Source organism: Ischnura elegans, chromosome 10 (genome assembly GCF_921293095.1).
Source record: "Ischnura elegans chromosome 10, ioIscEleg1.1, whole genome shotgun sequence".
NCBI classification, from domain to species: Eukaryota; Metazoa; Arthropoda; class Insecta; order Odonata; family Coenagrionidae; genus Ischnura; species Ischnura elegans.
The window spans coordinates 100,842,903-100,856,332 of NC_060255.1; the positions used below are offsets into that span (position 1 = coordinate 100,842,903).

Below are 13,430 nucleotides of genomic sequence, written 5' to 3' on the forward strand. Positions count from 1 at the left end.
AGAGAAACTCCGCAACCTATCCTATCGCATCTGTAAATGTTGTATCCCGAGGGAAAAAACTTCGTAGCTGCTTATCTCCTTTGTAAGCAATCTTTGTTCCTAAGCCCACATCTCCGTTCTGAAAAATACGCTTGATTTCAGAAAGCTCTCTTTAAACGCTATGGCAATTAATAATGGCAAAGTTAGTGTCATACTTTGTAGGGTGAGAGTCGATTGGTTTTTTTACAAGCTTATTAGGGTTGGGTGGACAGGAAGTGGCAATAACATTCTATATTATTTCTTCCTCAACTGTACACGTTTTGGGAATATTTTCATATTTCATATTTTCATATTTTATTAATTAACGGGCCAAGGTCCAATTACAAAGTACAAAATTCTTTCTAAAATGCCATAAAATATCATAACATTGACAATAATATACATATTTTAATAGTTAATTAAGTATTAGATAACATCTTATCCGGTAATCCTTTCAGGAACCTCAGTATAGATGGTAAAGAATCAAAAAATATGTCCACTTTGAGACATAAATTGCCGTCACGCATTATTTGATGTAATGGGGAAAAGTTGGTGTAGTTGCGTGAGTGATGGCTATTGTCAAAAAGAGTGTCGCATCTAGTAGAGTAAGAAGGAACTTTCATGAATATTTCTCTTAGTAGGACAGGGGAATCAACTAGATTACTTATTAACAGGGGAATCAACTAGGTTAATATGCCGATACTTTCGGGCATAAGCGTTGCTGAGTTTATTTCAATGTGAAGATTTTCGCATTGGTGAATTCCTCGGAGACAACATTTAGGTAATTATTTACTAATCTCACTAGATGACCTTTCTCTGTAGTCTAAAAATATCTAAAGTGCTATAGGCACATTTAGTAGCCGTACTGTCTGGGCGACACAGGTTAGTGCCGAATTGACGATGCTTGACTTCATTTCAAAGAATATTTTTATCTCCGCCTTAGCGCGCCTTTATCCATGAACATACTTTGGTACTAAGTAGTAATACTAGTACTTCCTCGATATCTAGCGGGAGATTAGTCTAGGGGACACTAGGGACTAGGAGGCTGTACGCCAGGCTTTGATTGATTTAGCTATTAAGGACATATCTTTCAGAGGTAAACAGAGAACGTAATCTAAGAACCATTCCGAGTTAATCAGTTTGTTAGGCAGAATAAAACAAGAGCAATATTATGGAGAAAGTATAGGTATAGGAATTTGTCACTCCTTCAAACGATAAAGGACTTCAATAAATGCTTGGTGAGACTGAGAGGTCAACTTATTGCATTTCCTTTTCTATTATTTCTATTTTGCATATGGCTGGTGTCTTAACATAACTATCTTACGCCTATTGAGCCTTATTACGTGACACTCTGTAGATTGCAGGAATCACCTTGCAGGATTGTTTTAATTCTTACATACAAGTATGACTGCTGTCATTGAAGTCTGGTTGTGCACTCATCTGTATCATGGATTTCGGTGGCAATTACTCGTCTCTTACCGAGATATTTAGGATGTGACCAGACAGATATAGAGAATGCAAATGTTTTTTTTTCAGATTCTTCCTTACTTTATTTGTTTTTTATCATCCTCTATGCGTTTATAGGATCATCTAATATTTCCTTTAAGCTCCCATAAATGGGCGAAAGATGTTAAATGTTATTAAACGTGACGCGAAAGGGAATTATTTTTTTTAGCATTTAGTTCTCTTGTGCGATCTCTAAATATGGACCTGTAATTAAAATATATAGTTTAATGATGAGCATTGTCATAAATAAGACGCAATAATAACTCACCTACAGTCCGCAGGCCAAGACATGCGTTTTTAATCAGGGGTTCACTTCGCCGCGTTCATTGGGAAAATCATGCTGACATGTTGGATTCAGTAGAATCACTCTCTAGACTATCATATCCATGGGTTCCCATTGACAGGATTGCAATGAGTGTTCCTTTGCAAATTATAAATTTCATGATTTAACATTGAATTAGGTTTCAGTTTTAACATTGAATATACGCATTTTTTTAAAGGCTTTTTTGTATCCCGTTTTTCGATTCGTCTACTCGTTCAATTCAAACGGAATCCTCTGAATATCCGCACTCCTACTAATTCGGAGAAGTCGCGCTTTGCAAACTACCAAGGATATCGCTCAGTGGTTCAGAAACCCCGAAAACCAGGCTCTTTCCTAAATAATTACTTTAGTTCTGTGCAATTAGAATGGCATGGGGTTTTGGGTAAATCCTTGCTTCGGCACAGGCCTGTCTAAAAATGAATTTTGAGAAAAATGTAGACGAGCAAATGAAAAGAGGATGACGCCGCTGCGTCGTAACTAGAAGTACCGTGAAAATATACTGGTGGGAAAGTACAAAATTTTTTCTTTCCAATTGCTCAAAATGAACTTCAACAAATTTGAGCCGGAGAAAAAAAAAAAACATACAATTACTACGAAGAACGTACAGATTAGAGAAACAAAATCTTTTTTGTGGTATCTGTAGACCACGTGTATTCTCTTCACTTTCTGTATCGCAGATTTAATTTGGCTGTCGTTACATCTCCCATCCGATTCACACTCTATGTCATCTTGATAATCTCCACCCAGGATTTTCTGTTTTTTCCCCCCCTAAATTCTAGGCTATTTGTTTATATCGTCTACTTCATTGTCCATTTATAGTTTTTGAGAGATGTGCATGGATGTTTTATGACACATTTAGTATTCGCGTGTCTTACCTTCCGCTTCAATCTGTTCCTAAAAAGGGTCGGATAAGGGTTGGGAGCGGGAAAGGCAGTTATTCTTAAGATATATCTCAAATGGAAGTTTTTATTTGTTCTGTTTAACATACAACGTTTTAAAATAATTGCTGTTTATCTGGAACCCACTGATCGAGGTGTATCAGTTCTCATACACATTATCTCCCGTAGTGGTTTTTGTGCACCACCAAGGCTCTGCGGAAATTAATGAACCGCCATCCCCATTACAACTACTTTAATCAACAAACCATGTTCACAATTCCATATATCTTCCTCAAATTACCACCCCAAATGGAGATGAAGATTGATGTGAGATTGTCGTTCTTATCCGTACCAATCTGAGGGAACTATCCAACCCAGAAATCAAACTTATATTCTTAAAATCCCGAACCCCTTTCTGAGTACGCATGGAAATATTCCCCTTTACCCTGTACTTGCACCCTCGAACTAATATTTGCGACCCCCTGACGTCACTCGGTCGGACATCGAATCACTATCGTCACAATGTCATGATGTGATGTCATGTCATGATTATTAGTGTTAGAAATGCAAGTACTTGCGACGCATCCGAAGTCACGACAAAAATCATTTTTAAAAAACTAGTTTTGGAAAATCCTCAAAATTTATTTCATAAATGCCGCGACAAAAGCATGCACATTTCAGAAGCGTGTTCCTATAGCAATGTTTTTCTAAGCAGGGGTTTTTACCTGTGTACGGTAGTTACAGTTGATTTCATGTCTTCCTTGGCAAACAATTTTCTTTTAATTTATTAATTATATTATTCTTGTAATATTTTAAGTACGGAATGTTGCGTTTTCGGCTAGACATTTTGCTTGTAGATGATTTAATAGCAGCATATATCATTTCCGACTCAAGAATAACCCGATATACGGCCAAGGTATCCATTTCGTAAATCGGGGAATACCTGTTGCATTGTACTTTGGGTATCGCAGTTTATCACTTTGGGCGACACTGTTTCCAAGAGCAGTGTGGTATCACCAATGTTTTTGGCTGATTCAGTTCCTCGAAGACAAAGGCGGAATACACTTGGCATATGAGAAAGGTCCTTTCCAATAAAGGTCTTATCACCTTCTTCCCATATGACCTTATGACAATATATCTTGCATCAGTCGAACATTTATCAGATCCACCCCCAACTTCGTCCACAAGGTACATTTTTGGAGGTTGTAATTTTTCCGACACAACGTAGTGGTTCGAATTGAGTAAAGGTTGCCTCAGACGGAGCACTTAATCGACTTGTAACCGCTTGAGTAGGAGAGCATGACCTCTAATGTCCCTGTGACTGGGCGCCGCTACACAGGGGCTGACCTCTGTGGCCAAGTGATTAAAAAAACAGGAGGGAGATGGAAGGGCATACGGAAAGTGGCTGCGCTCAAAACGTAACACTGAGCGATAGGAAATTCTACGATTCTCATTTCCTCAGTCCTTCAGCTTGGATAGTTTTTGTCTTCAAATTATCCATTAATTAATTGTCCATCCATTACTTGAGGAAATTAAGGGCTGAAGGGAGTCAAGCCAAATTACACCAATAGGGTCTTGTCATATATCACGTAATTTTTAAGCATCAAGAAACAACGCAAAATAGCAGAGTACCGCCCACTGTCCACCAGCGCACTAAGTGCGATTCTTATGAACTGCCACATGTTGAGGTAAGTACTATTATTTGCTTGTGTGTACTCTAGAGTGTGGCTTATTTTAAATTTTTCTCAGATTCTAGGTTTCAACCTCTAAAATTATGCAATGGGCAGTAAATGATCGATGTGATAAAATAAAAATTTGCTCGGTTACTTAACATTCAGTGGTACCTCAGCAGCATTAGATGCATAAAAATTTTATTTTCTCAAATACACGAAACAATTCCATTCGTTAAGATAAAATGAAGATTTACAGTTTTTCAGGGCAAACCTTCACTCTGTTTTTAAATCCGAGGATCCTCTTTTGAGGAATCGAATATTTTTTTGTCCATTATAACCGCTCGCCTTCCCCCCAACTGCTGCGCCGTGTGCTCGCGGGCCGCACTCATGGTGCGCCCCCCTTTGACCTACTTCCCCCCCTTCCGAATTTACTGCCAAGGGCCAAGGAAGCGATTTCGCGTTGACAATAAAGGCAGAAATGACAAATCGGTACCTGCACGCTTTATCTCATCATCACCCAGCCCAAATAAATGGAGTGGTAAACACTTTGATTCACCGCTCCTACACGATAAGTGACCGGAACAACTTTGCCGAAGAGAGATGGAAGCTAGAGGCCATTCTACGGGGAAATGGATTCGACGACAGAGTTATCTCTCGCACTTTTAATAAAGTCATCAAAAAGAACGAAATGAAAAACAACGCCGCAGAAGCCGCGAACTCATCCATGAACGACCTCAGCGACCAGAAGAAAGCCTTCCTGCCATACATTAAAGGGACGACTGACGTAATAGGAAACATCCTACGAAAATTGCAGATAAGGACAATATTCTCGCCTCACATACAGATAAAGCATCTCCTAAGCACCGTCAAGGATAGAACTCCACTACAAGTGGAAGGGGTGTACCAAATTCCTTGCCAGACCTGCGGGAAGAACTACATCGGCGAAACAGGCAGATCAGTCAAAACATGCCTTGTAGAAGAGCACGCGAGGGCGATTCGACTGGGGCAATCAACAAAGTCCGCGGTAGCCGAACACGCGGCGCTTGGCCACATCATCGACCTCAAGGAAGCCAAAATCCATGTCAAAGTTAAAGGTTTTAAACAGAGACTCATCAGAAAAGCCATTGAAATATCCAAAGAAGAAAAGAATAATTTCAACAAAGACACCGGCATTAAAATTAGCCGTACTTGGCACAACCCGTAGTGAGGAAAAACAAGCAGCATTAGAGTACACTCTTCCAACTTCCCGCTCTCCTCCCCCCACCACCTGACACAGATACCTATATAAAAGATTTTAAATTCCCAACTCTTCAGAATGTCTTGAAAAAGCGACCAGCAACGGTCGGGAAACGTTGGGGCCACCCACGAATTGACGCGGCGACATAGCCCAAAAGTTTTTCCATCATGTCATGATATAAATTGAGTGGAGTAGCTGCGACTCCTCGGGATGGTGATGTGGTGGTTTCCCCTTGCCTTCCACATCGCAGTACTGCAGCCGTTACAGTAAATGAAACCACACCCGTATGAAATGTGTGTCGCTGTACCGACCAATATGGTCTCCACCTTCGCACATATGAAGAAGAGCTGCTGCCTTCTTCCCCGGGTGATGAGAGGCTTTAATGGTGGCGGCCTCCATCGCCTAGTCAAGGTATCTCAACAGCTTTCGGTTCCATTTAAATGACCTACCTTACGCAAGGATAGACCACTACCCCTCAAAGCGCCGTCGCTTTTTGTCTACGACTACTTATTCGACAGGTTATCTCTTTTATCTCGCAGCTAACCTCCGTACCTAGGGGACGATCCACCATCCGCAATCCGGTGGAAGCACTCGGTGGATTTAAGTTCAGCCGCGAGTGGAGTCCTATATCTGTAAATTGTTAATTAGGGAGCAAGGGTAAGTAGTTTATTTTATTTTATTATCCGGGATAAAAACATAGGTTTTATGAGAACTGTCTAGCTTTTTTAACATCTTCTTATTATTAGTTTGAATGAAAACGTGGTTTTATACGAATTTTTGAATCAATTGTAATAATTTTTTCATAATTATATTTTATTATCATATTGAATCGACCCCTAAAAGCATGTTTAGATGGGTTAAAAAGCAAGACTCTGAGTCAAATAAAGATAGATGAGCCACCACTTTACGGGTCAGCGATATAGATGGAAACTTTGGATGCTTCATTCAAGCAGTTACCGGACACAAACATGATAACAGCGGTACGAGTTCAAAAACTGTTAAATTAAAGGTTCGATTGTCGTTTCCAACTGTCGTACCTCTGCTTGAGATCACTATTATTACCCGTCTAACTTCCAATCTAGGGCTCTTCCATTTCTCCGCCAAATCTTCTCCAACAAGCATCTGCAGCGACCGTCACGGTAATGGAAATCAGGGGAACAAATATCGGGATTGCAACGCTGAAACACTGAAGTGCCGATTTTTATTTTCTTGATTGAAATATGAGGGATATTATGGATATTATGAAAAACTGATGCATAGAAATTCGCGTCTCCTTCAACCGGTAAAATATTTCAATAAATTCTAGGTAAGATTAAGAGGTCAAATTAAAACTATACATTTATCATATTCTACTATTTTTTGCAAAGCCTGGCGTCCTAACACCACCACACTATAGAGTCTAATTGAAGGGCACCATTTATGAATATGTGTGTGTGTATAAGGAATATGTATACATATTTCTGCATTGCACTTTAAATCCGTAGGCATTCGACAGTTAGATTATATAGGTATTGATATAAAGAGTGGGAATTAAAAAGAAATTGGCGTAAAAATCAGGGGAAACCCACATGTAAAGTCGTAACGGACCCTACTCAACAGCCCTTTTAGCACCCCATTCATCTATTCATACTCTAATAAGATCTGTGCTAAATCCTATTTCCCCGAGTCAAGCTCTAAGGTACGTGAGGCGTAGCCATTACAAATTTGTAACTCGCATAGTATAGGATTCAAAGGGCAAATAAATAGGTTGATAAATGGATGATAAAAATAAGTAAAAGGCAAAAATGAAAAATGAAAACAATATCGGTGAAAAAATAAAATGCGTTTATTCTATTACCAAAAATATACAGTAGTCAGAACTGTCGTATTCCATAAAACATTTCCAAAATATAATTGAGATTTCATTGGATGAAATCTGGAGATAGAATTTGTCACAAGTACATGCATCATCCGAGAAAAACTTTTTAAAAAATATTGGGGTATATGACCAACACGTATCAATTTCATCATGATAAAACATAGCAAAAAAGTAAAAATGGTTTAAAACATCAAAAAGAATACAAAAAGGGCGTGTGCAGTGTTTGTCACGCCATTCTAAAGCTGCAATTGGAGATCGTAGTCCTTGAGTTCGGGGATCACGGAGAAGATGTCTTCCCAGTCAATGGTGTCCGGGAAGGCGGCACTGGAGTCCATTGATGGGGCGATGGCCGCGTCCTTCGCCAGAGATGGCAAGTTGGCCATCAGCATCTCATCGACTTCATCGCCATCTGGGACCGCCTTCAGCGCCTGATGGAGACGGAGGAATCGAAATTGTTAGCAACGTTATAAGAACTGACGATGTGTTTAGGGTTTCTAGGATTTTAATGTTAATTCTACATCTTCAGATGCATCATATCACTAGTAAAGATAAATCCGAAATGTTCTTTAGTTAATAAAGATAGGAATAGTGATGGGAATGGCTTTGAAATATGTAATGAATCGCACCTCTTTCCCCGATCGCTTCCGTCTTCCTGCACTTGACTTCCGCTTGCCTCCCTTCGTGACTTTCGTGCACTTCGCCGAGCGACTCTTGCACTTCGCCGACTTTTTCGTGACCGGGTTTGATGTCCGCCGTAGAATGCGAATCACGGATCTCGTCGCCGTGTGCACATTTCGAATGATTTGTCCGATCGGCGCGAGGGAGTCGTCGATCTCCAGCGGGAGGATGATCTTCGCTTGGCTGTTGTTGTTTATTTTGGTCGGTAGATGTTGTTGCTGCGACACGGAGACTCTCATTTTGTCAATTTTATTTGACGATTTGCCGTCTCTTTTCAAATGTTTCTTTCTGAAGCTTATTGATCAGGCTGTAAATTGGCAACATATATTTATTGAACAACCATTTGATTGTGGAAAACATTTTACGGATAAAATAATTGATATTCGACGGTGCTGACCTCTGTCGTCGTCAGGTTCACAGACAGGAATGCATTTTCCACTCCTTTGCCGGCTATTTATAGTGAAAGTGGGTGGTGACGCTTGTTTATAAACAAAGACATAGCAACGTAATGGAATTGCACAGGGAAAATGGTGAAAAAGGTAAAATATGAAACAATTTTAATTTTTCTGCCCATTTTATTTTTCGTTCCTATCTCTGAATATGCGATGATAAAGCGGTTATTGCAATTAAGCGAGCTGATAACGAAAATATTTGTTAGGGCATGACTTTTACCAGCGATGTATCACAATGTGAGTAGATTTTATTGACGTTCTGTGTCTTTTGATAAGAAAACAAATTTTGTTCTTTGAAGATAGGGTATCATAATTTATTCTTCTTCCAGGAGTTACGGTTATTAAAATTAATTACTGAAGGCTGTGGAAATGTGAATTTTAAATAACACTTAATTTACTTCGCAAGTGCTCTCGATTTGGGTTAAATTGCAAATTTGTCATTTTCTACACTTTCTGCTCGAGATAAATATTTAGCAATGTTAAACGTAACATAGAGCTGCATAATTAACGAAAATTACTTATGATTCATTGAAAAATTAATCATTTTTACTCAAGTTTCCGGCCAAAATTACATATATCGTTCCTGAGTTATCGTGGTTCCTGTGGGGAAAAGTGTGCTCCAACAATGCTTCGTAATCTGTTCCCTCTAATTTTAACAAAGATATGATACTCAAGGCAATGACTTATTGTTTGAAAATTGCTGGTTCGTGTATCTTTACTCAGGAGCGGCTAATTATGGCACAGCAAAGGCCATTTGTTCTATTTTTCATACGAATTTCATCAGGATAATCTGAATTTCTTCATTACAAAGGTGAAGTAGTTCTTATTCCGAGGCCTTTCGTAGATGGAAGCTTATGGTGTGTAATGACAGCGGAAATAGGACAAAAACTGGATGAAAATCGTACTAGTTGAAATAGTGTTGATCGCAGTTGTTGGTTGCCTCTCCCTACAGTCGTACCTCTATCTGAGATCAATATTAATTTGCTGGCGGCCTACTCCCTATCCACATTCTTATCTGGGGCTCTTAAATATCCTTCCTTTCCAAATAGTCAGAATGTTCGCGCGTTTTTTTTTATAATGTATAATTCCGGAAGACATGAAGACAGCCATGTAGGAATTTTCGACTGGCGAGGAGACTAAAGATACTACTAATAGCGATATCCTCTAGAATCTTTCCTACATTCGATTCTAATCATATCGTTCGGAAGTTCGGTGGATAATGTGTGTTTCTCGTTTTTAATATTGACGCAACGTTTGCAAATTTCCTGTCCATTGGTATCTTTCCTTCAGACAATGATGACCCGAAACTAAGACTTCGCGCACCCGTGACCGTCATTAAAAGGGGAAGAGCAAGGAGTCGGATATTTTCGTTCGACTGTGGAGGAAAATCTCCGACGGATATGATCGTATTCCGGGTCACGAAAAGTAGGTACCGCCGAATATTTCCGGCGTTAGTAGTGAAATGGTATCGTGTGCGTTTTGAGAATCATCACTATTCAATGACATGGGATATCAAACATTAGGTACATTCTATATATTAATAATTAATTAATGTCCAGCTCCGGAGAATACCAGACCGCGTCCCCATGGAGTTGGCGCACCGTTATTAGAGATAATATTATAGACGTTATTTTCTAAAGGACAAGAAATGGACAAAGACAGGAAATTTTGAAACGTTACGTCGATATTATTAAAAAAGGGGAACGTACATTATCCAGTCTGGGCGGCACGGTTTGGCGCCGAACTGACGCTGCTTGACTTACTTTCAAAGTATACGTTTTCTCTCTCGCTGAGCGTGATTTTTTTCGGTGAACGTAATTTAGTATAACGTAGAGCCACGTAATTCTACAAAATCTGCTGGGATATTTGTCTAGGCGTTAGAGACTCATAGGAGGCATGCTGGGTTTTAATTTTGTCTTGATCTATTAAAAACAGATGTCTTCGCTTATATCCTCTCTGTTGCCATGACCACGTTTGCGCATGACCACGTCCTGAAGGATATGCTCGATTTCAGCGAGCTTGTTTGAAACGCCGCGGCAATGAATCACGACAAAGGTAATTTCAATTTTTGTAGGGCGAGAGTCGGTTGATTCTTTAAAAAAAATTCATGTGTTGGCGATTTTCACTTGAAGTGGCAATTACATTCTATATAATTTCTTTTTGTAGTGTACGCGTTTTGAGAATTTGAAGATGCTCTTTAGTCTAAAAAAGAATTAAAGTGCTACAGGTGCATTTTATTGTCATCTAGTCTGGGCGGCACCATGAAGTGCCAAATTGACGCTGCTTTACTTACTTTCAAAGAATAAGTTTTCTCTCCGGCGCAGCTTGATTTTATGCGTGAACGTAATTTTTAGTGCAAAGCAGAGCCACATAATTCCTCACAATATGCTGGGATATTAGTTAGGGAACCATTAGGGACTCTGGGGTGTCATGAAGATTTTGTCTTGAGCAATTAAGAGCGTATGTCTTTCAGATCTACACAGTGTACATATTTGTTGTGATTTAATTTAATCACCTTTTAAATCAACATCAGACTTTCAATGAAGTTAAATTTATTGACACTTAAGACGTACATACTCTGTCTTACAACGCACTGCCCGGTGAATCAACTGATCACGGCTGACTTCTGCTCAGTGCCCTGTGCGCCAAAGGCGCTGGTGACCAATAACTATTAGCTATACCAATGTGTCCAGCTTTGAGGCACTCATAACTATATTCTTAGAACGTGATTATGTAACTTATTTCGGTAGAAACGATAAAATAAGAGAGAGAAATTGTGCAGGACGGATAGAGATAGCAATCCGTTACTTATTCCCTCTTATTTTTATTCCCGTTTGCAAAGACCTGTTGTCTTAACATTTCTCTTATAGTCCTATTGAGCCTTATTACAGAGCACTATGTAAATATACGCCTTGCTGGATTTTTGTGAAAATCCTTACTATGACTTTTGTCCCTGAAGTCTGGTTGTGCATTCATCTTGATCCTGAATGCCCTGACAATTACAGGATTAGATTACACGTCTCTTACCGAGATATACTGGATGAGGCTAGAAAGATGGAGAGAATGCGAATAAACTTTTTTAGGTTCTTCCTCACTCTATTTGTTAAATCATCCTCGATGCTTTTACAGGATATCGTCATATTATTTTAGGTTCACATAAATTTTTTATGTTTTTATTTGTGATGTTTGATGTTTTTAAATGTGACGCGAAAGGAAATAATTCTTTAATAGCATTAAGAGCATTTAAGCGACCTCCAAATATGGACCTGAAATTAAAGTCGAGAGTTAAATTAAGATCATAGCCATGAATAAGATTCAGTATCAACTTTCGTATAGTCCACGGGCCAAGAAAAGCGTCTTCAATCAGGTGGTTCAATGGCATGGATATGTTGGATCAAGTGGAATCTTTGTCAAGTCTGCATATGAGTCCCCATTGGCAGGATTGGATTGTGTGTTCCTCTTCAAATAATTAAGTTCCCATTTACACATTTCGTTGTTCGATTTTAGACTACGTTCGTTCTATTTAGGTTCTAGTCTCAGCCAGTCTTAATTCGCAATTTTTCTAACGAAACCAACAAAATAAATCACAGATTAATGTATTAACATTAAATGCACGCATTTTTGAAACATGTATTTTTCACATTTACTATTCGATCCCTACGTCTCGAGGTCTTGCGATAGGCAGAAAAGTCAATAGGCTTAGCCCCTTGGATGATAAGTTGATGACGCAATCAACTTATGCCTAGCAAGTCTCCGCTTCTCGGATAGTCAACGTCCTTGTTCGTGGTCCTCTCGTGGTCCTTGTCTACAGTGTTGTGAGCGATTAATTCCCTCAAAGGAAGGTTGTGCCTGATCGAATAAATGGACGAAAATTATTGAGACGTCATTAACTTGTGGAAAGCGGGCGGAAACCTTTGCGTTTTTTTAATTTCAATATACGAGATCGCATTTGTGGGAATGGGGCAAATGTTTAGCCTGTTTTGATCTATCTTTTTCTTCTATCATCGCGAATTTTATAAATTGTGATATAAGGTCTAATAATTAGATTTTCTTTTATCTCTTCTCTTGAATAAGGTCTACTTGTAAGTGAGCGAACTCCTCAGTAAGTAAACTCCTCAGTCAGTCTCATCACTTCTAATGACACACATGAGTCGCTCTTTGCATACCCTGTATGGATGGATGTCCAAAAGGATGTAGCTCAGTGGTCCGGAGAGCCAGAAAATCAATCCATTCCCCGAATAACTTTATTTCTGTTCAATTCGATTAGAATGGGGTTTCATGATAATACTTGCTTCGGCACAGGCCGGAATAGAATTGCGCTTTGAGAAAAATATTGACAATTATTACATAGAACTCCTTTCTGGCAAATAAAAATTGCTGAAGAGAGATCGAAAAAAATATTATCTTAACCTATGGACTTAAGACGGAAGGATTTTTGCGAGAAAAGCGGAGGGCTGTGACAGAGGTTAAATTAACGACGGAAACACTCTCAGTAAACCAGGGTGATGTGATTTGAGTGCCCCGCAATATAATGATTAAACTCAAATTGACGGGTAATGCAATGTGAATGTACACTGTACTTTCACTTTCAAAAGATTTCGGACAAAGTTTGTGGCGTCGCTTGTGCTCCTCTTGTAAGTTGAGTTTCCCTTACTACTTTTTTTGTCATTGGCTGAGCACCGCAAATATTTCGTTTCCGCGTGAAGATATAGGCACTCAGAGCGAGATATTACTTGGAAAAACCGACATACTTGAAAAATGCATACCAACAATGAAAACCGGATGAAGTACGCGGCAAGTGCATACGA

General features: G+C 39.2%; 1 protein-coding gene across 1 annotated transcript; it reads right to left on the reverse strand.

Annotated features, from left to right (window-relative positions):
* Positions 1-7,437: 7,437 nt before the first annotated feature.
* Positions 7,438-8,572, reverse strand: LOC124166823. The gene is made up of 2 exons (XM_046544519.1): positions 8,119-8,572; positions 7,438-7,920 (listed from the first exon to the last, which is right to left on the reverse strand). Exons 1-2 carry the CDS (start codon positions 8,407-8,409, stop codon positions 7,729-7,731), a joined length of 483 nt encoding a protein of 160 aa, XP_046400475.1. The 5' UTR covers positions 8,410-8,572; the 3' UTR covers positions 7,438-7,728.
* Between the last annotated feature and the right edge of the window lie 4,858 nt (positions 8,573-13,430).

Coding starts and splice junctions, on each gene's coding strand:
- LOC124166823 (XM_046544519.1), bottom strand. CDS start 8,409: ATGAGAGTCTCCGTGTCGCAGCAACAACATCTACCGACCAAAATAAAC. Junction 7,921..8,118: donor GGAAGCGATCGGGGAAAGAG/GTGCGATTCATT, acceptor CGTCTCCATCAG/GCGCTGAAGGCGGTCCCAGA.